The sequence below is a fragment of the Medicago truncatula genome, chromosome 2 (assembly GCF_003473485.1).
Source record: "Medicago truncatula cultivar Jemalong A17 chromosome 2, MtrunA17r5.0-ANR, whole genome shotgun sequence".
In the NCBI taxonomy this organism is placed as follows: Eukaryota; Viridiplantae; Streptophyta; class Magnoliopsida; order Fabales; family Fabaceae; genus Medicago; species Medicago truncatula.
In genome coordinates this window covers 22,913,191-22,938,639 of record NC_053043.1, presented here as the reverse complement: position 1 = coordinate 22,938,639, position 25,449 = coordinate 22,913,191, and the positions used below count along the sequence as shown (strand labels likewise).

The following is a 25,449-nucleotide window of genomic DNA, read 5'->3' as shown; positions in this document are numbered from 1 at the left end:
GTGCATTTAAAAGAACTTTTAAGTGCTATTAAAGGTAAAAAAAAAAAGTGCTATTGAACATCTTTTTTGGCGTAGTGGATTATTAGTGTGGGGCCTGACCAATGTTCTTGTAGGATCTATGAATCTTAGGACACTCATAGCACAAACGCTCTCTCTCTCTCGCTCGCTCTTAGTAGTTCTACAAACGGGCAGCCCTATCAGCGTCTACCTTACCAAGGGTCTAAGAGAATGGTTCTATTAGGCTACGAAACTTGTTTCCTTAGTTATTAACTAGTTACCTCGTAGGTTCAACATATTTTACTCAATATTAGTAATGTCATCTCCTAAATACTTACTACTAGGGTCAACTCGCTTTCAGTATATTTCGCTAGTTGTAACTAATTACTTCCTAAACAGATAAATATTAATAGAAAGATATAAATATCAAGATATAAGCATCAGGATAGTAAGATCAATATTAGGCCCTCTCACAACCTAAGTATCTAATCTATGGTTGCGCCTACTACATAAATAAACCAAGGAATTTCTTAACATAACTAATAGTGAGAGTTTCTAAATGGGATTGGGCTAAAGACGCGTGCTTTAGCTACATGAAAGCATAACATACGCCTGCACCCCTCGCATTTCAGATGCTCGGGCGCATAAGCAATGCCATAGGCGTATGAGAGTGTGGTAAAAGCCATGCTCTAGGCGCATGGTAGCCTTTTGCCATGCTGTAAGCTCATAGTACATGCTCTATGCACATGGTTATGCTCCTTGACCCTAGTTTCTCTAATATTCTGTCATTTTAGGTTTTTGTCTTCAAATAACTTACCTCAGAACTTGGGAACAAAATTCCTCCCACTGTAAAGTCTCCTGAATCTTCATTCTTGGTCTTCCTAAAGTCTTCACAAATCTTCGGATGTTCTTGAGTTGCAGATTTGCACGATTTCTTCATGAATTACTTCAAAAAACCCTCTAAAATTGCTATGTTTCGGGAAAACTAGAATTACAAACTCAAATATAGAAAACATTACAAAAGTACCAAAATCATAGGTAATCGTTCTAATACTTCTCATTTTTTCTGCTAAAACCTACTGAAATTGACTGAAAAACATGGTAAGAATAACATAAGATGACCTTTCATTAGTAAGTCCACTCGCCATAAGCCAAACTAGAGAATCACAATTCACTAGACAAGTTGAGCTATGTGAAAGCAAGCCAAAATAGAGAGTTATAGAGAGAAAAGCCAAAGGTGGTTCTCTATAAACACTTTAGCCCGTTAAGGGAACTAAGGCAGTTTTTCAAGAAATATTTGAAGACAAGAGGTTTTCCTTGTAAAGAAGAAAGTTTGATTTGCTAGGAAATCTATATTACGCGTGGCGAAATTAACCTCGTAGAAGCACTATGAGTAGAGATGTAGTCTGTTTCATTCACAACAAAACAATTGTAACTTAAACATGTAAAGATAGAACATAGAGAGGAAGGAGTGAGCCACCATAGACAGGATATGCAGCTTGTATTCATGTTTGTTGATGCTTCTCCAACATCTATCAACAATTTCTTGATGGTTATGTTTTCCATGGGTAACATAGATGTAAATAGTTAGGATTCTATGTAGTATTCTTCATCTTGTTAGTTGTATATGATTTATCTATTCAATGTAGTATTTAGTTTAAATCTGTTCTTAATTGTTTGCCGATGATGTACTTTTCTACAATTGATCTTTGGATTGAGTTTAAGAATTAATTGGTCATTCTATTCAAGGAACATGTTATAAAATATGTTCGATGGAGCATTTGATTAGAAGCATAGTTATGGAAGTTGGCAGTAGTTACAACACCATTCATACCACAAATTATGTTATGAAGGACACAAATCTGTCACATCCTTTTCATATTCCTCTGAAGCTTAAGACGTTGCGCACTCGAGAGAACATGAGATGGTGTCCTCCGGAGGTAGGATGGACTAATATTAATATTGATGGATCTTGTTATCGGTCCCCATTGTATGGAGTTATAGGAGGGGTATTCCGAAATGCGCAAAGTGAGTTCCTTAGGGGCTTTGTTCAAAACATAGGAAATGCTTCTGCACCGATCACAGAGCTTTCAGCAACCATGTATGCCATAGAAAAATCAGTTGAGTTGCGCTACTATAGGGTTTGGCTAAAAAGTGACTCGTTACAACTTGTTAGAGCTTTCAACCAGAATGTGACTGTACCATGGCAAGTTAGTAACAGATGGAATAATTGTAAGAATTTAGTCAAGGGTTTTCACTTTATTAGAACTCATACACCATGGGAGGGAAATCAAGTGGCTGACGCATTAGCTAAGAATGGCCATGGTCTGCCTTGTTTCACCTCCCAATGGTGGAATGATCCCCCATATTTTTTAGGAGTTTTGCTTGATAAAGATAATACCATGCTTCCTTTTCCTAAGCTCCCCTATATGTAATAACTTTGCAATCGATTCAAGTCGCTCCTGTCTTTTAGTCTAGTGCTTTTATAAAAAAAAGTATAGGTGTCATCACATTATAAATATTGTGTAGGTCTATATTCATGTATAATTATCCACGCACATTACATTGAAACAATAAGCTATTTTGCCATTGAGAATCGAAAGTCAGTTGGTTTAATAGATATCGCGTTGTTAACCATAAAATATAGACCTTAAAAAATATATGATCGATTCAGAGGAAGAGTATGATGAATCGTTATTGAAATCTAATCATTGCACAACATTATCTATCATGGACTACTTTTGTTTACGTTACAAAAAGGCTTTCATAAAACTTTGTTTATAATTTCTGTGAATCCATTCACTGGAATGGTTCATGGAGATCCCAACAACCACTTGGTGATATGTGTTCGGATTCTTTAAAAAGATAGAAAGAAACTATCGTATTTTTCAACAAAAAGAAATTACTTAACATCTATGAAGCCCAGATACTTCAAAATAGATGACGTACCGTATCCTCTGCGTATCCTGCACCGATACCTGCCCGATACTTCCTGATACGTATCCGGGGAGTATCCAAATATTAAATTTTATTTAAAAAAAAAAATAATAATCTGATACTTTCCGATACATCCCGATACGCACGGATACTTGTGTTTTTTATATTATTTTGATTTCTGTTTTTTTTTTTTTTTTTTTAAAAAATAAGAATAAAAACATTATATTACTATAATATATATACATTTCCTTTATCTTTCTTTGGTGCCAGTACGACCCACACCACACAACCAATTGCATATTTTCCTTTTTCTTAATCGTCAGTATTATATTTATATTAATGTGCTACGAGCCTGGTTTCATTTTCTTAATCGTCAATATTATATTTATATTAATGTGCTACGAGCCTGGTTTCATGTGTTTGTTAATATACTTGCATATTAAAAAAATTGTTATAATTATATAGTACATTTAATTATATAATTTTTTTTATTAACGTATCCCAGCCGTATCGTATCTTGATTTTTGAAATTTTTCCGTATCGGCGTATCAGTGCAGTATCGTATCTCGTATCCGGGCTTCACAGCTTAACATAAACAACTTTTATCTTTCTGTTGGTTGAAAGCTAAACAAAAATACATAGCTTTTGATTTTTGTCATTGGTGGATGATTTCCACTTTAGTGTTCGAGTTGTTTCCTAGCTAGCGTTTCGTAATTACTTGCTATCTTGTATTTTTATTTTTGTTAGTGACTATTTTATTCACCTTGTAATTACTTTTGAGTTATAAACCTTGCACTCCTTTTGCAAGTTAACAACATGTTGTTCTGGTTTAATACATTTAATTTTGCCTTACTAAAAAACAATAAATAAGTATACTAGACATTTTTTTTTTTTTTGTGGTGGCTGAGATTTGAACCCCGGACATTGCATATATTATGCATTGTCTATATCAACTGAGCTAAGTTCACGAGGACATACTAGCCAGTTTAATAACTTTTGTAAATGTAATTACTCGAATTTATTAAATTTATTTTGTTGTGCGGTTACATTTAATGTAGACCACATTGTGATACTTTTGTTCTAGATGGGACAGCCAATAATATGATTACAAAGACAATAATATTTAGGATTGATGCTTTTATCGGCAGGAATGCAACGTCCGTAACCTTGATAAGTGTCATGACACCATTTTCCACACGCATCCAATGTGCAATCACCTGGTGGGAGGGTGGTGATACATCCATCGCTTGTCAATGCTATAGCTGAAAAAGTAAAAAGAATAATTACCGTAAAAAAACAAACTGAAAATAAAAGCATAATTAGAATGGGACTCAAGCCCTAAAGAATGTCTGAGATAGTCATAAGATTCTAGCACAATATTTAATGTATATTTTTAAAATCATCAAATAATGTATAATTTTATGTGTTTAAATGATTTTATCCAAACAAGTATTTCTTTAAATCTACAAGACCTTTTTATCACTAAATTAATATCTCTCCTTTAAACAAAGAAGCTATATTATAACTCCTATAAGCACATATAAATTATTAGAGGCAAATAAATTAACATCAAAATAATTGAGAGATAAAGACCCAATTATCAAACTCCAAAATCAATATGTGATTTTGAAAACATACAATATTTTTGTGCAGTGGCGGAGCCAGGAATTTTATAAAGCCTGGACAAAAAATTTATCGCAAAACGTTACTTTCTTCCTGCGAATAATTTCACATTTCCTATGAATATATCTTTCTTGCGGAACCTAAATCCTTGGCAAAATCTGCAGGAAATGTGTTTCCTGGGGAATTTACACAAAAATTCGCAGGAAAAGCTAAATATTCTAGTAATGGTTAGGCTTGCTACAAAGAAAGTTGGAGCTGAGCCTGGACACTAGCCCAGGCTAGCCGGGGGTGGCTCCGCCGCTGTTTTTGTGATCGTCCCCACAGTATATGTGTGTGTGACTGTGCTTGGTAATATATATATCAAAAAATTAGATCTAAGATAATATCTAAAATTATGAACAATATAATTTTCTAGAAAACATATATATTTTTTTTATAAAATTCAGAAAACGATTATTAATTCATGAGTAAAGAAGCAATTATTATGATCTTTTTTTTTTGACCAACGCAAATTTAATTCATATCATTATTTAAAATAAAGTCAATATAAGGAGGACTAATTCCAAAAACAGGCGTCCCAACAATAGTGTGAGCAGGCATATGAAATAAAATTGGACTAGCCCTAGCAATTATTATGATTTTTTTTTTGAGAGAAGCAATTATTATGATCTTAAGATATGATAATTGAACTTTTGTATACAATTCAATGTGAAATAATATAATCCTTTCAAATAAATGTTTTTGTTTGTAACCGAAAAAAGTGATTTTTTTTTTTCCGTGACGTGAAGCTTTCAAATTATAATTTTTTATTTTTGACTAGGGAACCTTTCAAATAATTAAACCCAAGTTATATGGACATTTTATTATTATAATAATAATTTTTGAATAAATTATTATAATAATTATTTTATCAAAAATTACTAAGGTTTAACATGTTCAGCCAACCTATTGAACACTAACACACACATAGAGGATAGATTAAATTACACCAACGTAATGTTACACTACTGTTACACCGTTCAATATCATTTTATCAGATTAATATTTTTTAAATTTGACCGTTAGATTGTAAGTTAATATCATATAGATCGTCCATGTAAATTTTTATACAAATCTAAAATCATTTGATATGTTTTTCATAATCACCAAGATTAACGGTGTTCTATAAAAACACACAAACCGTTAATTTTGATGGGTCTCAATAACATAACAAATGATTTTATATTTGTATAAAAATTTACATGGATGATCTATATGATATAAACTTATGATATAAACTTACAATCTAACAGTGTAACATTACATTGGTGTAATTTGATCTCTCCTCATATATATATATATTAAATGCGGCACACATAAAGATAGGATGTATGAAATTTGATATAAAAAGAGCATACCTGAAAAAATGAAGGCAACGAAGATAATTTGAATGAAAGAAAATTTAGTCATTTTAATAGTTTTAATATAAAAAACAATTATAAAATGACTTTTTTTTTTAGGGGAGTTATAAGATGAATTCTTGTTAGAACAAAACCAGGGGTTTATATAGGAACAAATCAATATAAAAAATAAAGTAAATAAACATAAAAATTAGTATATGATTAAAAAAAATTGCATATAAATAAAATAGTCAACCTCAAATTAATTTGGACGTTGAATACAAATTTTATTATATTTAAGAAATAGTTTAAAGATTGTAAACAGATCCATATAAATGAAATTGTCATCCCCGTGAGCTTAGCTCAACTGGTAGGATATCACATATTATATATAGGGGTATGAGTTCGAACCCCAATCACGCCACTTCTCCATAATTAAATTGTGTGAGCTCTAACCATTATGATATTTAACAAAAAAAAGAGTTGAAAGATGGTAAACTAATTGCTTGTTGTCATCGTGGTTCAATGATGAAATTCAATCTTGTGTTGCTTGCTTCCTCTCTTTTCTAGTATATGTCCTGCTTCTAACTTTCACTCGCATATAATTTTTTGTCTTCTCCAAATATTTTTTCAATGTCCCTATCTTTAGAGAGACATCAATAAATAGGTATAGCAGAGTCTTTTTGAATTTGAATGCAGTTTGTAAGAACTAACATCCTCAAGGAACAATAAATCCGAGTATAAATTTAGTTTTCTGAACAATTTCTTTTCTTTTTCAACTGTTAATCCTCAAATATTATCATATAAAATTTTATTTATTTGCATTACATATATAACCTTTTCATTTATGCTTAATTATTTTAGTTTTAGAGAGTTTTTTCAGAACATTTATGTAACACCCTAAACTCTCAAAGCGATAAATTACGCTAATGATACGGCATACATAAATATCAACTCAAAACATCGCATCGGAATAAAACATCTTTACATCGACACCTAAATAAAATATCTCAACAGTCATCCAAATATAATATGTCTCCGAGTAGCCATGTCATCATACAACTCATATCATCATCAATACATAGTCTCAATATTCAACAAGTAGGATAAAAATAAACGTCGAAGACCGACCCCTAATCAGAGCCCTAAATCTAAGACCCCAAAAGCAATAAACGAGGTAGCTCCAAGCTATCCTCAAGCAACTCACCAAAGCAAATCTATTCTTGCCCACCGTCTACCCATCCATACTGATAAGGAAGGTGGTCAATCAAACGACCACCGGGGGTTAGTTCATAATTCACAATTAAACATAATCAAAGCAGAAGCATTTAATGATTTCATGCATAACACATATACATATTCAAAATTCCTAGAATACCAACATCACATGAATATTATCCCCTATTCCATACACATGCTATCACAATTCTATCATAGCACAATAAGCATATTCAATCTCTAATCAAGTCATCAACATAAGTTCATCACTTAACAACATCAATCATATAAATCACATAAACTCTTGCTTAATCGACTCAAAAAATACAATTCATCATTTCAAAGTATAGGCGAAGAATTCATCATTATCAAACGAATCACCAAATCATATACATATATATATATATATATATATATATATATATATATATATATATATACACACACATATATATACAATTCTCACCTCATTACTATTACCAAGATAATTATCATCAAATAGATCCACCAAGTATATGAGCACAAGCAAGTAACACACACAATTAGAGCTTGGTTCAAATATTCACAACCATCAACAAAATCCACCAATGCACATATACACCAATCAGGGCCGTTCCTAGAGTTTTACGGGCCTTAGGCATAATATGAAAAAAGGGCCCTTACATAATAGATCATAATTTTTTTTAGCTCATTGTTGTGTTGTTTTAGCTCTTCATTTCGTTTTTTTATTTCGCTTGTCACTACCAAATAAATGTTTTTTTAGATAACATATGAAAATAAATTAAATACTCTATATACAACAAAACAAAATAAAATACCGTAGATGTAGAGAAAAATAGCACATTCAAAGTAAACTAAAATTTTAGCACCCCATTTTCAACTAAAATAGAATTTGCTTTGTTATGAAAATTATCCCAATTTTTTGGATAATAAATATCGTCGATATTTTTAATATTAGTGAGGCAAATTATTAGGAACAAAGGGCCCAAAAAAATATCATTAATTTCTTCGATAATAAATTTTTGAGCATATTATTAAGAACAACCAAAAATAATTATAGGAGGGTGTATATAGAAATATTTGTACCACATGGGATATATATAGTAAATCTCACTAAGAGGCCAAACACATTAACAGATTTCAGCCCATTGCTTTATCATGTCAAAGTTTGGGCCTTTCAGAGAATTTTGCTATATGTACCCCCACAAATCCAAATATTTCTATATACACCCCCACATTAAAAAAACTTTTGGGCCCCCTACCGGCATGGGCCCTAGGCCGTCGCACTCATGGCCTATGCCCTAGGGCTGGCCCTGACACCAATTCACATAATCATAATATTCACCAAATTTCACCAATGCACAGATTCATCAAGTCACATATTCAACTATGACACGACTCATCAAATAACAAGTGCATGCAATGTTCTAGACTCTTTTAGATGCATGTGGTACCAAAGGGTTCCGAAGATAATTTTACCGTTATGAATCCACCAACATGATAAACACCACCAATTATGTTCTGCAGAAGCTATGTAATAAACACCACCTATTACATTCTTCAAATCACCTCAATATGACTATGAATGCATGAACTTCAAGTAAGGACTCAACAATGCACAAGTCACCAACATAGGCATTAACATAATAATCATTACTAATTATGTTATTCACCAACAATTGAATTATCAAATACTTACGAGTCATACAATCAATAAGTCACCAACCAATCATCAATTCATCATCACCATAATCATCATCATATTTATCATCAAACATTAACATAATCATCATCATAATTATCAACAACAACAACAACACCTTAGCTAACAACAGGTTCCAAAGTCACCTTTCACAAAAAGACGAACAACTATCCACATTAAGGTATTCATTATATCAAACACCCAAACATCATCAATTCATTCACATTCTATCATACTAGCATGAATTAATAGTCTATTATAAGTTATCCGACCATAAAACATTAATTTGACAAAGTTCAGATAAGTTTATGAAAACTAGCATTTTTCGACAAATTCTACAAAACCAAAGAAAACTCATTTAAACGCCTCAACCGAGTATACACACAAATCACATATAAGTGCAGTAGAGTGTACACATACGCTTCATAGGCTAAAGCTAACAATTACTAAAAATTCCCAAGTTCGTATCGTTTCTTTAATTTTCTAAGTTAACAAACAAACCAAATCAAACAAGCTCGAATACCTCAACTAAGTACATACACAAATCACATATGAGTGCAGTAGTGTATACATCAACGTCTCATAGGCCAATTCACTTAAATTTCAAAGTTTTGCAAAGTTCATATCATTTTACCGTTTTTCAAAGAATTCAAATTTTCAAGACAAAACCAAGTTAAAGTCCATGAATCCCATCCAGAATAATTTTACAAATCATAAAAATGCTAGACAACCCTAGTCATACCCTTTTTCCTTGACAGATCGAGTTTTCGGAAATTTCATGTTCATGAACCATTTTCAAAAAGTTACGATACGATTCACAAATCCAAGTCCAATATAACTCAATTGATGTTACTTGATGTGTAATTTTCGCAAGTGCACGGTTTTATCAGAGTAGTAAAAGTATCGTTCCAACATGGAGTTGTTGTAATTTTGATTCTCTTTTTAATGGTGATTAACTGAAAGATTACAGTTGAAAAGTTTGGATTTTGATTTAAGAAAAATAATAGTAAAAAGCGCATCGGGATCATTGGTTCATCATAATGACAAATCTTTCACAATCCAACCATAATACCTAAATCTTATGTTAAATCTATTTCTAAAGACCGGTTTCTCTAAAGCAGATCAAGGTTTCTCTCGAAATCAATGAGTGTTTCAATAACAACCACACCTATTCTCATGGTTGATCTTTATTGAAACCCATTAAGAACTAAACTTTAAGGTCTCAAGGTCTACTGGACTATTCTCATGTTTCATAAACCTTGTCTAATCTCACATGTCCAATACTAACCTTCTTCTTTTGATACTTCGGTTAGTATTTGAAATAAGAATTTAGAACGATGAGATTAGATTACAAAAAAAAAAATTCACATAAAATTAGGGTTTTAGGCTTGGTTTGATAGGATTAGGTCATTAGACTCATCCAACAATCCCAAGACAAAGAATTCTACTCACTCATGTTCATTGTAGACATAGAGATTAAGGAGAAGGAGAAGAACATGAAAGTAAATAGCTGAAAATAAAAGTGTAGAATTTTAAAGGACAAGAAAATAAGAACTTTTATTCAAAGAAATAGTTGTCACATAAAATTTCCAAAAACAAAAGATGAATAATAAGTCTGGTGGCTGCTCTATTTATAGCCTAAAAGCTAACTTAAGCCCTAAGAAAAGGCATAAACATTACATAGCAAAGCAACCCATGGTCTTTCAGGTCTAAAAAATAACAAAACATAGCAGCTTGAACTTGGCATAGTTGTGCTCAGCTTGCATAGAATCTTCATATTTTTGGTCTCAATCATCCCCAAATCATGCTTTAGATCCTTCCTTTCCTTAACCATGCTCCAAAACCCTTTCTTTTTGCTCCAAGACTCAATCTTTCACCATATTTGATCCTGAAATAAATTACACAAGATTTGAAGTACCAAAGTTCTAAAAAGTAATTAAAAACAAAAAAAAATTCTAATAAACTAGACAGTTAAAGAACAACAATTATTGACTTATCATTTCTAAAGGTTTAGAAAGCTTAAATACATTTAATTACGTCAAAAGAATCAGTTTGGAACCACTCGGATCGACCCCGGATGTCCGGAACACTCAAACAAGAATGTTGTCATTGAGCAGCTTGCTCTAAGCGAGATTCTCACTCTTAGCGAGATTTCTCCACACAGCTTCTCGCTCTGAGCGACAGATTCTCGCACTGAGCGACAGCTCCCCTTTTCTGGTTGAACTCTTACGCGTTTATCTCATTTTCCACCCAAAATCCCCAATTTTCATCACTTCAACCCTAAATTCGACCCAAAGCTTAAACACTTGATTACAAACATAAAAAGACATTCAAAATGAAAATTCTAGCACACTAGTTTTACGATGTTCTCTGCGATGTGTAACAGCCCTATTTTCGCTAGATTTATTTTTTTTAATTGTTTTATTATGTGTTTATATGTGCTTGTGTGTAATCATTCATCATTGGATGCATTTTCATGGGTTTCCGTGTTAGAAGGGTAATTTGGTCATTTTGGACTTAGGGGGTATTTTAGTCATTTTGGGTGTAGAAGTAAATTAGTAAATTTTGGTGAGGACTATTTTTAGTAATTTGTATTTTACCGTTAGGTGACCGTTGGTAGAATTTTACCGTTAAGTGACCGTTATTAGTGATTTATCGTTGTGTGTGTAGAAACATTTTAAATTTGAGTGGAATTGGGTTAAGTCCATTAAGCCTTAGGGTTAGGCCCATTTAGGGGACATCCTATAAAAACCTTGTCTTAGAGGAAATTTCCTCACACTTTCATTTTTACAATATATTTTTGAGAGAGTTAGAGAGAGAAAGTGGGAGCAAAGAGGAGAAAGGTTAGGGAGAAGGGGAACTTGAAGAATCAAGATTGGAAGAGAGCTAGGAGCTAAATTGAAGCCTAAGCTAGGGAGATTAATTTAACTAAGGTAAGGGGGTTAGAATTCATCATAATCACTATTGCAATTTTTCAATTATTGTATGAATAAGTGCTTAATTGTGTAATTGATTAATTGTTCATAATTGTTAGAATTCGTGCTCCAATTATGATGACATGTTTGTATGTATGAAGTTATGATAATTGAATTGTTGTTGGTGAAACTTTATGATCAAGGTATGAGAAAAATGTTATATGTTGAAATATGCTCAATTGGTTGAATTATGCTTTGTTGTTGAATTGTGATAAGTTTCATGATCAATTGATGTTGCTGCTGATATGTGATGTTGTTGATGATAATTCATGGCTTGGGTATGCATGATTCATGATTTGTTGTGGAGAAATGAGATGTTGTTGGTGTTTTGGTAAAAATTGGTGAATTGGTCCTAATGTCAATTGTTTTCATGTGTGTTGAGTCTTTGTGAGTCTTTTTAGTCATATTGACCTATAAACATCATGTGGAAACACATTTGGGCATTGAAGGATCAAAATTGGGGATTTTGGGTGAAAAGGGGTTGAAACCCGTAACATTTTCTGCAGAACTGTGAACGTTCGCTTAAGGGTTCGCTTAAGTGACCGGTAAGCGAGCATTCATAGTATTTTCTGGGTTCAGGTCGCTTAAGCGTCCTGCGAGCGAGCCGGTAAGCGTACTTTCTGGTAGCTTCTAGAACTCGTTCGCTTAAGCGAACCATGTGGTCGCTTAAGTTAACTGATGACCGACCAGTCAGCGACCAGAAAGCGTACACTTCTGGTGGTTACTGGAACTCGTTCGCTTAAGCGAACCAGGTGGTCGCTTAAGCGAACAAGCCCAGTTTCAACCAGTTTAATCTTTTGTTCCGGGTCTTAGGGGGCCAATCCGAACTTTGTAAAATGATTCTTTCAACATGTTTAACTACTGTTTAATCCCCTAAACCTACTGGAACACGATTAGCTTGCCTAAACTTGAAATTTTCCATTTGAGTCTTAACTTGGAAGTTTTTGGGAATTCTAGACTTTTGTCGAAAACAAACTTTTGCAAACAATGGAACTTGCAAGTTGCACCTACATCTTAATCATGTCAAAAGAGATATTTCGGGTGGGAATGAGACGGATTGTGAAATTGGGTTTTTCATACGAACTTAATCTATTATTTAGACTAATGTCCAATAGTCCTTAAGTAGCTTAAGCTCATGACTACATGATTGGTTAAGATTGTTTGAGAGCTTCAATTGTCTATGTTATTAGTTTTGGGGATTATCAATGTTGGCCGTTTGCCACTTGATACGGTATTGTCGGAAATGGATCTTTAAATCAATTGTCTTATGTTTTATCCTGACTATTTTTCTATGACTAAGTGAAGTTGTATGAATGAATGATTGTATGTTGGATATGATGTTTATCATGAGATGTGTATGTTCTCTTACTTAGAATGTAAGAAATGCTTGAATTGGTAAAACTATATGAGGTAGTTGATGTTGAATGACATTGTTGATTGTTGATGATCATGTTGATGTTGTGAGAATGAATCTTATGATTTGATTATGTATGGACATGTTTTCTTGATAATGCAAACGTTGTGGAGATGATCAATATATATGGAAGTTGTCCTCTATATTGTGGTGAAAATTGTGAATTGATGTCGCATTATCGAGTCTCTGTTACATGTCCATGCATCATAGTCGTGTTGAGATTTTATATGATGTTTTTGTTGCATCATTGGGCTCCGACCTAGCAGAAATCATTAGTGATCTAGTTTGTGGACTTCGGTCTTGCAGAGATCCATTAGAGATCTAGATTGTGGGCTTCGGCCTTGCAGAGACCTTGACGGTCTAGATATAGGTGACGACCTTGAAGTGAAATGGTACCACATGCATTTATGTGTCGGACTAGGTGCACATCATGACATGAGTCTTATTGGTGAAATGTGATTGATGATTGTGCATAAATGAATATGATTTGATGATTGTTCATGACACATGTGATTGGTGATTAATTGACGTGAGATATTGAGATTATAGTGTGAATATATTTGTGATATTATTATCGGATTAAATAAATGATATTTAAATTGAATTATTCATGTTATTTGTTATGTGGATTATGATGATGTAATACTTACCCCCAGTGGTTTTGACCGCCTACCTGTCTGTATGGATGGGTAGACGCTGTGCAGGATTAGTTGCTCTGGTGAGTTCTTTTGCTTGGTGGATATCGGGAGCTATCTCCGGTATCGGTGTTAGTCGCGTTTAGGTGGCTCTGATCTAGGCCTGTTAGATTTCCTAGAATTATCTGTTTGGATTTTCTTTTTGTTGGAGATTTACCTGTTGTGCGGATTTAGAGATTCATCTATGTTGATGTATTATTTGATTTATGACATGTATTGCTTCGAAGTATACTGGTTTATATCCGCTGCGACTGTTGAGATTTTTATGCATGCATGTTGAATTTGAATTTCGTATGATGACGTAGCATCTATTTCTTGAATAAAAGTATTATTCGCATGTTTTATTACTTTAATAGAAATAGAGTGTTACACGATGTTCCAACACCAGAACCACAGAAAACAGATGTTGCGTTTAATGTTCCAATATCATGCTCACAAACATAAAATATGCAAGAAAATAAATGACAAGAAAGTAAAAAAACACAGAGAGTTTGTTGACTCAGTTCGATGACAAACACACCTACTACAGGAGCTACCAAGCAAGGAAGAAAATACACTAGTGTAGTCCTTATTCTAAAGTTCTCAATAAAGCACATTTACAACTTAAGACCTAGGACCTACTTGTCTAGACTATTTCTGCCTAATAAGATTAAAAATTCAAACATAAATGTTATTTTTATTTGTCATTTTGATCCTCAAATTGTTTTTAATTAGTAAAAGTAGTCTTCAAATATGTTTTTTATGATCAATTTCGTCCAACATTTACTAACATAAAAAACAGTAGAAATATCTGCTATAAAAAAAAATTACGTTAGAAAAATGTTTCGAAAGGACAGTGCCAACACCTCGCACATTAGGATCAAACTGAATTTTTCTATAGTTTCTAATTTAATTCAAATACATCTATTTTTTTACTCATTTTTATTTATATTCTGTAAGATAGTAAAGTATACCCTCCGATCACTATTATAAACTAAAATTAATATTTTAGATTCATTCATTAAATAATATACTCAAACTTAGTTCTCTTTCTTTGAGTGCGGTAAAAATTGACAATGAGTACTTCATGAGAAATGCTATTAAAAATTAATGTTACAATTTTATTTAAGAGATGATTTTACATGCAGAAAACCGATAAACACATATTTTGTGAGATAGCAGGACTTGTAAAGCCAACAAAAGAAAAACTAACCACAAATACAAACTAAGAGCTCCAGCAGCACCAAATACTAACAATTGTTTTCTAAAACATATAGCAGCAGCAAAATTGTTGTCTTCTTCACCATGCATGGATACAATTGATTTTTGCTCTCCGCCATTGTTTTACCATCTTTCATTGATTCACTCCACTCGATTTTTCTTCTTTCTATATGAAGTCAAATCTGGTTCATCATATACGAGATAAAGGAATGTCTGCTCTACAATGAAATTGTTCTCATAAACAACAGCAACCTCCACTTTATTACCAGGTTCTATACTTGATAGTAGTCTTAGACGACACTTCGGTGCCCCTCTCTTGTAGAACTGAATGGTGGCCTTTGTATGATTTTTCACCAACAAGGCTGTAGGGCCATCGGATCTTATGTTATCCGGGGTTGAAGAATAGACAATGCAGATCATTATTGACTTCAACATACGCCCTTTCACTACAGGGACTTTAAAAGTTACAGAAGAACCTTGGCAATTGAAGTTTAACCAATTTGGATAATTATCACCAGGAAGCAAACAACCATTGACATTCATATTCTGTAAAAGTGAAAATTGAGTAAATATCTTTTTTTAACACTATATTAAGGTCACTCAACAATTAAAGGTAATAATATAGGAAATAATTAAATTACCAAAATAATGAGGTAGTACGTGAATAACAAAGTAGAGACGAGAGAAGACAAACCTGTAAAATATCTGTCAGATTATTGGTGTTCTGGCAATTCATTCCAATGTCAAATAGATCATACTTTAAGGAATCTTTTGATACTGGTGAAGTAGCTGAAGTCGATGTCAAATCCTTAGAATGTGTGGCGTAAAAAGAATCCAAAATGATTTTTCCATCTTTAGAAAGTTGAAGGCTTTTTAAACGAGACGATAGTTCCTGGGAACTACTACCATGTGGTATATGTATATCTAAAGAAACAATAAATGACATGGCTACAACTCTTTGGCATAGGTAAGAAAGTGCACTTGTTGGTGACATCCAAGACCAAATCATAGATGGAACTACATCGCTTAAGAGTCCTTCATAGCCACACAAAGAAATGTACCAAATAGTTTTTGACCTAAATATTGAAAATGGCACTTTTTTTATTGCAGTTTCATTTGCAAGCAGAGTGGTTAAAGATTCCATTTGTTCCAAGTCCTCTTCCAACTTGTCAAGTTTTTCACAGCCAGAAAGAATGAGAGTTTTCAAAGATTTCAACTTGTAGATGTTTCTTGGGAGGCTACAAAGGCTTACACAGTCTTGCAAATTTATTAGAAGAACTCTGTTGAGAAATACGATGCTATAAGAAACCATAGTCAAGTTCCGACAATCTTTGAGTACTATCTTTTCAAGATTAGGCAGCTTAAGAAAGTCAGGGCTTTCTGTGAGATTGTGAGAATGACTAAGATTGAGAACTTTCAACTTCTTCAAACACCGCATGAACTAAAATATAATGGAGAAACTTGGTCAGACTACAAAAAGTAAATAGAAACAATTACAATGTATCACTAACCATGAATGAGAATGGAAAATAAAACATTTACACCGGTGTAAATCTTTTAAACAAGATGATTTTCTGCATGTAATGGTGCATAAATTCAACATCCTATAGTTTACAATCGCAAATTTCAATTATACAAAAACATTAACAATAATTTGTTAATTAGTCTTGAGAATTCACATCTATCAAAGTTTCTTTGACCAAATAGTTAAAAATGAACCATTTTTGCCCCCGTTTTTTTACTATATCAAAAACTTTGCACACCATTTAGGTGGTAAATTTGAAGTAGCTTTCAAAATGGTGTACAATAATGAAAAGCAAATAAAATTTATTGAGATTTAACTTCAATCGTCGGTATTTTTTTTTTAATTTAAATTTCAGCCATAAATATAAAAAGTGAAAATAAGTCATGAAGTGTGAAAAACTAGAATGAAGTGCGTCATGAAGTGTAATACCATGGATTCGTTCCACAGAAGATGGACATTGGCGTTCTCTAACTTGATGGAAACTAATTTTTTTCCGGAGGTGAAGTTTTCAGGTATGTGACTTAATCCATTCCATGACAGCAATCTCAACTCTCTTGAAACATATCTAAAGTCCCCATCAAGTTTTACTTCAGCAAGTTGAAGCAATCTGAGTCCTTTCATCTTTTCAAATGAGTCAGTACTAAAAAAGTTTTCATTAGCTTTACAGTATTCATTAGCTTTAGGCAACTTCAAAGCCAGTCCCATAACACTTTCTTCTCCCTGTGAAATATAATGGACCAAGAAGCAAAAACATGCACAAATTAAAGCATCAAGGTGAATATAAAACTGGCCTTGAAACCAATCATTCGTTACTAGCTAGAAGTTATGAAGCACAAAAAATTAACAGCCAAAATAATTTTCGATGATAATCAACAAAACAAATGGATGCTGACAACTATAAATGTTTCTTTTTAAATTCTTAATCTTTAAATGCTTTAAATCCAAATTTAAAAAAAAATTATACAAAGTCTTACAGTTTGTTTTGATAATACGTCAATCACATCCTCCGGATACAACAACCTGCTACGCTTCTCAGGACTCTTTGGTGATTCCTCACGAACAATTCCTCTTCCCATATCTCGCAGCAAATCATGCATTCCAAGCCTGTTCTTATCATCAACACTCACAAGGCTTCTCTCAACAAGGACGCTTATTCCAATTTCTGCATGAAGTCCACAGCCATTTAATATGAGTATAACATCATTTCGGTCCATTCCAATTAAGAAACAAGCTATGTCAAGGAATATTTCTTGCTCATCAGCATCTTCCAAATCATCATAACTTATTCTTAACTTCTTCTGCACTTGAGCATTAGGAATTCTTTTGAGTTTCTCCAATACACATTGCCATTCTGTTACCCCTCTAGCAAACAAATTACGCCCAAGGACTTCCAGAGCTAGCGGCAACCCTCCAGAATACTTAACCACATTCATGGAAATTTCAGAAAAATCTACTTTGGGTCTCGCTTGCTTGAATGCATTCCAACTAAAAAGCTCAATTGACTCACTTTCATTCATTACTGTCATTATGTATATTCTGTTAACTCTCCCTCTGAGTAAAACCAAATCTCTTGTTGTGATGATTATTACACTCCCTTTGCCAAACCATTCATGACTTCCACAAAAAGTATTCAGTTGGTCTAGGGTACTCACATCATCAAGTACAATAAGTACTCTTTTACCGCAAAGTTTATCCTTTAATGTGTTTTTTCCCTTGTCAATGTATGATATTTTGGTTTTTTCTTTACAGATATCAGATAAAAGTTGTTCTTGTAAACCCATTATTTGTCTACCATCTTGCTTCCAAACTTCCCTAATATTTGCAAGGAAGCTCCTACCTTCAAACTCGCGGCCAATCTTATTGTAAACAGCTTTTGCAATGGTTGTTTTGCCAACTCCCCCCATACCCCACATCCCTACTAGTTGAACACCGTTTGATCCGAAGTCTAGACAGTTAATCACATCTTTCACTCGAGATTGAATTCCCACAGGGTTATCCGAAATAAACAAGTCTGTCTTATTCAACAAGTCTGAAATCCGGTCAACAATAGCGTTGATATACTCACTTTCATTCCTACAAAAATAGAATGTATACGTATATATAGACATACATGCTCAGATATGTCAAAAGTAGGGGGAAACTTGAGTAAAAAACTTATTGTTGGATGTGTCTGTTGAAGATAGAAATGTTTACAAATAGCAAGCATCAATATCTATGCTCAAAGAAAGTTACAATCTATTCAAATACTTTTAAAAGATGTAAAATAACATTTCCTTTGTTTCATATACAACTTTTTTTATCTTACGGAGGGAGAGAGTGTAGGAGGGCTCAAACTAAAGCAATGTTACACTGCTCAATATCTTTTTACTTGCTACATATTTTCAAAACCTAACAGTAGGATTGTATGTTTGTATCGTATAGATCATCCAAATAACTTTTTTACATAAATAAAATATCATTTGATAGATTTTTTAGACCTATCGAGATTAAAGATGTATGACATATGTGTTTCGATGGAGGGTTTAGAAATGGAAGGAAATGGAGGAGATGACTTATTGTTTTTTTTCGTACAAACAATATAATTTGTTTTTTTAAATTGAAATAACATGATAAATAATATATAGTACTTAACTCATAATTAATTTATTTAATATTAACATTTTTATATTGTTCATAATTTAAAAAATAAAATTAAGTCGTCCTCTTCCTCAACCTTCTAAACCCTCAATGCAAAAATACGGATCTCAATAATATATTAAATCATTTTAGATTTATGTAAAAATCTATCTGAATGATTTATATGATGTACAAGATTTTATACATAAGCAAGTTACGTGAAAACGGCCGCAACAAAAAGCTATAGGTAGTGTCCAACACCGTTTTAATATAATTACCGCAAAGAAACGCTCTTATAGCCACAACAAGCGGTAGGGATTAAATTTAGGCTAAAGTGCACTTCCCCCCCCCCCCCCCCCCCCCCCCCCCCCGCCTTAACTTTCAAAAAGTTCCAATTTTGGTCCCCTATTACAAAAACTACAATTTTGGCCCCCTAAGATTTAGCCTCTTTGCATCTTTGGTCCTTTTGGCCAATTTTGACCAGTCAATGCCTACATGGCATGCCACGTGTGTAATTATTTAATTAAAAAAATCATTTTTTAAATTAAATAAATGAAAAATTAAATTAAAAAATCAGAAAAAAAATTAAAAAATAAAATTTAAATCTCAATCTTTTATTTCTTTTCATCTTCATTTCTTCCTCTCAATCCCAATCCAACATTAAAAAAAAAAAAAAACAACATGTGATGCAGAGAAGGGTAGGAGCACAAATTTTAAATTTTTTTTAATTAAATAAGTACACACGTGGCATGCCACATAGACGCTGACTGGTCGAAATTGGCCAAAAGGACCAAAGATGCAAATGGGCTAAATCTTAAGGGGCCAAAATTGTAGTTTTTGTACATAGGGGCCAAAATTGCAAGTTTTTGAAAGTTATGAGGGGAAAAATGCACTTTAGCCTTAAATTTGTTGTCTAATTTGATTTTGTATGTTCACATCTCTTAAAAAAAATTAAAATTTGAATTTATTAATGGTTAATTTGATCTTTAGAAAAACAAATTCATTACAAAATTATGAAAAGAGTTATAGTTATGAACTTATTAAGAAACAATTAAAAATTAAAAATTATATGACAGTATAAATAAGTTGAATAAGATTTGTGAAATGTTGTGGATAATAATAAATACACCGCAATTTATAACACAATATCCTAAAAAGGGCTGTGGTTATGGTGCATTGCATAAATCATATTATGTTTTGTGAGTTGTACTCCAAAACCATTAGATGTATTTAACGGTTTCCAGCACCCTGCATAAATCATAGTATGTTTTGTATAAAATTATGCCAAAAACATTTTGTTGTGGAAATGATTTCTGTGAGTTGTACTCCAAAACTATTTCTGGATTTATGTAGGGTGCATAAGGATTTCCTTACGCATCATAACTGCACCCTCTAAAAAGTTGAAATCCCCGAAATCCTTAAATCCTTAACGTGACCGCACTTATTATTTAAAACTTTGTTGATATCCAACAATTAAATTTAGAAAATATTGTATACAAAACTTATACTGATAGATGTAACATTGTTGAAACATACCGTCCGTCTAATTTGAGCCCTCGTTTTGTCTATATATGTGTGAGAAAATAAATTGTTGTTGCCTCAAAAAATTGCAATGAAGATTGATATATATTTTTTGTTGAAGAAAATGAAGATGGAAATATTTGAAAAGTAACTATTGAATGAAATTACCGTGACTTGAGTATTTCAAACCCTGCAATGCTAGCTTCCTGACGAAGAGCCTCTTTCCAATCTTGCGTAAATTTCTTCTTGTTCCAAATTTTAGTGGTCAAAAATCTTATATTATAGCTTCGAAACATACTTGTCTGCGGAAGCAGTTCATACAAAAGACTACGAAAAGATATTCCAAACTCTCCTGTCTGATGGCGCACTTCAGATGGTTCTAAATGGTAGAACACAGACACAACCTTTTGTCCTATGGTTCTGTAACACTTCATTATTTTTTCCAATTCATCCAAACACCATTTTGAATTGGCATAGTTTTTTGAGAAAACAATTAAAGAAATTTGAGACTCTTCAATTGCACGGAATAATGATGTTGAAATGTAATCTCCTCTTTGAAGCCCACTATCGTCTTGAAAAACTTTAATTCCAGCATTTCGAAGAGCTGTATATAGATGTGAAACGAACGTAGAACGAGTATCCACTCCCCTGAAACTTAAGAACACATCATGAATCCTTACAGATTCTGATATTGGTCCTGGACCAGAGCCTAGTTCCAAAACATGCCATTTCAGCCCTATAATTAAAATAAAAGAAAAAAGAGAATCAATAAAATAAAGATTTGCTTCTTAAAAAAAAAATGATTTGAAAGAACTCAATTCTATTCAATGTGCGCGTTCAAACTAAATTCATGTAATACATTTTTCATTTGTTCCCCAGGTAAGATTAGGCATGGATGAGGAAGACTCGGAGTTCTTTTCATTCCCCATTTTGGTGAAACCTTTCTAACTACAAATTTAGAAAACCAAATGAGAGATCGATTATAGAACAATTATTCAAATAATTATGGAGAGTGAGAAGCAAACAGCTGCGTCGTCAATTTATGGTCGTCAAGTTTAGTTACAACATTGGCTAGCTGTGTGTGGGACACCATAATCTTCACTCCCAAAAATATCTAATTCTTATTTTGACTATACTTGACTTGGTACAGTACATCAAAGCTAAAAGTAATAAACAATGTCATTTGGTGAAAGATAAATACATCTCCATGAGTTTAACTCAGTTGGTAAGGATATTGCATATTATATGCAGGGGTTGGTGTTCGAACCTCGAACACCTCACTTTTGCACAATAGATCCCACTACTATTAATTATTTTCAAATTTCTTTTTGTTTTTGTCTCTCCAAATAAAAGAAATATAGAGATTAATAAATGGAGAGAATTTTTTTTTTTAAGAAAAATGGAGAGGATTCTGACTCAAATGTTTAAAACATGTGCTCGACTGCTCAAAAAAATAATGGAGGGTGATAAAGCAAGCCGTACTACACGTGAACAAGTAGTACTACGCGTGAACAAGTCGTCGTATAGTGTCTTGTCTTGGATCAACATTGTTTGTTGGTACTTGACTCACATCATCATAAGCTTGCATTTGGTTAAAAATGTCTTTAAATATAATTTCTTTTTTAAATTATTAAATTTATTTATTATTATTTTTTAAGAATATCTCTAATTGTTTCTATTAATTTGTTTTGAAATATGAAGAGATAAATTTAATAACATAAAAATATAGAACAATTTAATAAAATTAACACATAAAGTAGACAAATTAATTACATTAACAATTTTTTTAAAATTTTGTGAGAAAGACAATAAAAGCTTATATTGGGGGAGGGAGGGAGTACTATCACTTTTGACATGGTACAATACATCATACAATTTCTATGTATCTTTCATTTGAAATTGAAATACTTCCTTCATCTTAAATTATTCGTAAAAAAATCTAACATTTCATGTTTATTAAGAAAATCAAAATATAAGAATACGTCGTGAATCCTTATCGGTTCTGATATTAGTCCTGATTGTGAATCTACATTCGGATCTGATTCTAGATCAGACGACCCAAACACTAAAATAAAAATAAAAGAAAAAAGTAGAATCAATAAAATAAAGGTTTGAAAGCACTTTTTCTTCCTATTTTAAAAAAAAATAAAAATAAAAGACTTACCCAACCAATGATAACCTCCAAGTTCATCTCTTGACTGACATTATAATGAGCCGGTTTGCTTGACCAACTACCTTATCCATAACTTCTCGCAATGTTTGAAAAAAGTTTCCCATAATCGACATGCAGGTCTGCCATATTACCATTGGCTTGAAAATTTTCTAAACCGTCAATCAAAGTCAATATCAAATACGCACTTTAAGATCTTTTAAGGGAGATTAGGTAAAGATGGGATAATTTTTTTTAAAAGTAGGTTTAAGCAAACAAATGGAATTAAGCATATCCTACATTGTTAAAAGTGGAAACATTTTAAATCCAATTACCCTCAAAATCAACACAAAAGTACGTACTAGATAACTTATATTTTTATTTTTGAAAATGAGACGTTTTTACAACATTGCCTCAACTTATCATTTTCTTCTTGTTTTTTTTTTTATTCTACACACTTGGTATGTTTATTTATCATTTTTTTTAAGATTTTTTTTATTTTTTTTAATCTCTTGAGTTCAATAGTACCACAACCCCAAACTTAAATGGTGCTAGTTCCAACAGCAACCCCAAACTTAAAACTTAGCATACAACCTACATAGCTTAACTCCAACACAAAAGTGGGTCAAATTCACCTACAGTCTCTAGGTTTATAATACAGTTTGTCACCGAACAAAGAGGTCTAATCCTAAAGGCTCAATTTGGCTTTACAAAGGATAAATATAAACATAAAATTCAGGTAGGCTCAAAAAGGCTCTAGGTACCAAGCACTTTGCTTTAGTGTGTACAAAACATGACCAATCAATAAATAAAGAAAAAATTTCAAGTTCTAGAAATGACAGTTGCATGGAACACTCATATATGTGAAAATTGAAAAATAAAATATGGCTTAACCTTACAAACTGTTATCAAACTGAAAAATTTCAAGAAACAAGAAATTCTTTAACAATAAACAAGCAAACAATTAATGTTACTGAAAAAGGGAATCAAACTAAGAATTGACATAACTGACATCTGACAAAAACAAGTTATTGAAAAAGAAATTGATGTGGACTTTGATTGTTTTTTGTCCATCTTTTTTTTTTTTTTTTTTTTTTACCAAATAGAAATAGCTTCAAAATAAAAAACATTAGAAAAAGGATAGGTTGCCTCCCATGAAGCGTTTTTTTAACGTCGTTAGTTCGACGCTTGTTTTGTTAGGGTGGCCAAAATGACACGGACAACACATCATACTTTGTATTCCTTCGCTTTGGGAGGAATTCCATGAACTTGAAGTACAACTGTTGTGGAGTCCATACCCTCCCTAGCTATTGCTTGCTGAACAAGGCACATATTTCGTCTATTACGTGGTCAATTTCTGCCTTTCTCACCTTCTTCCCCTTTTGTTCACATAATTCTTCCTTGCTAAGTAACTGTTCCTTTTTCTCTGCAACTATCATCACTTCTTCAATCTGATATAGATATAACTAACAAGAAATTTTTCTTTGTATACTAAAGAGGGGTTAGTGCAAACAACTATACAATAGCGAAAAATATTTCTATATACAGATGGTCAAAACAATACCAATTGTCGCAATACTTAAAATATCTAAACGCCAGTCCCCGACAGTGGCGCCAGTTTGATGTATTATCAAAAGTAAGTATTTTTGTTATCGTCTCCACAAGGACTAGTGCAATACTTAAGTTGTTCAACAATCGATATTGTTCTAAGCTATAGAATTATCAAGTGTTTTGTATCGTAAGCTAACAGGCTATAAATTGTAAATGGGACAAGAGTTAACAGGGAAATGAATATGCTGGGATTAAACTTCATCAACCTAACTTATATGTATTCTCATGATTAGTATTGCAGATTCTAGTTATCACTCGATATTTTCACGTATTGCTCGGAAAACATTATTCATGTCTAAATAAGCTTGTGAGTTCAATCATATCGGTCAATCGACGATTTCTCAACCTATTTACCGATATGATAGCATTAAGATTCAATACCTTATGTGAATATTAAACCTAAATCTATTTCTAGAATTTAGAGTTCAATAGACATTATTCTAACCTAGATTCAAAACGTATTTTTCAATAACAATTCAAATCCATAAGATTAAATGCATAGAAATCAAGAATAACATCAAAATCATGAGATAATAGAATCATACAATATCATACTAAAAAGGAATACATACTAGTAGAGTTGATTACATTTAATCCCAACAAAAAGAGTTTAGCTACTCATTGTCATGGTAACCTTACAAGGATAAGAAAAGAGATGGATGATACCAAGCCTTGATTTCTCAATGAATCTTGTGACTCCTCCTTCAATCCTTGTTAGCTCCTTGTTCCTCGATGGCCTCTCTAAGTTTTCCCCAAAAATGCTTCCCGTTCTCTCCCAAAGTGCCGATACCTCACTTATTTTATGTTGTCATAAGGAGTGTAAGACCTCACTTCTTTGTAATTCTCGGTTACATAAAGGCATTGACCCATCACTGACACCAAAGCCA

At 32.6% G+C, this 25,449-nt stretch overlaps 2 protein-coding genes across 2 annotated transcripts; both read right to left on the bottom strand.

Annotated features, from left to right (window-relative positions):
* Positions 1–15,281: 15,281 nt before the first annotated feature.
* LOC112419199 (disease resistance protein RUN1-like) lies at positions 15,282–19,204 on the bottom strand. The gene is made up of 4 exons (XM_024776317.2): positions 17,640–19,204; positions 17,095–17,385; positions 15,835–16,581; positions 15,282–15,686 (listed from the first exon to the last, which is right to left on the bottom strand). Exons 1-4 carry the CDS (start codon positions 18,771–18,773, stop codon positions 15,282–15,284), a joined length of 2,577 nt encoding a protein of 858 aa, XP_024632085.2. The 5' UTR covers positions 18,774–19,204.
* Positions 19,205–20,679: 1,475 nt separating this feature from the next.
* On the bottom strand, positions 20,680–21,731 carry LOC25488338 (disease resistance protein RPV1-like). Its single transcript, XM_024776318.2, has 2 exons — positions 21,662–21,731; positions 20,680–21,538 (listed from the first exon to the last, which is right to left on the bottom strand). The coding sequence occupies exons 1-2, from the start codon at positions 21,729–21,731 to the stop codon at positions 20,967–20,969; spliced, it is 642 nt and encodes a 213-aa protein (XP_024632086.2). The 3' UTR covers positions 20,680–20,966.
* Between the last annotated feature and the right edge of the window lie 3,718 nt (positions 21,732–25,449).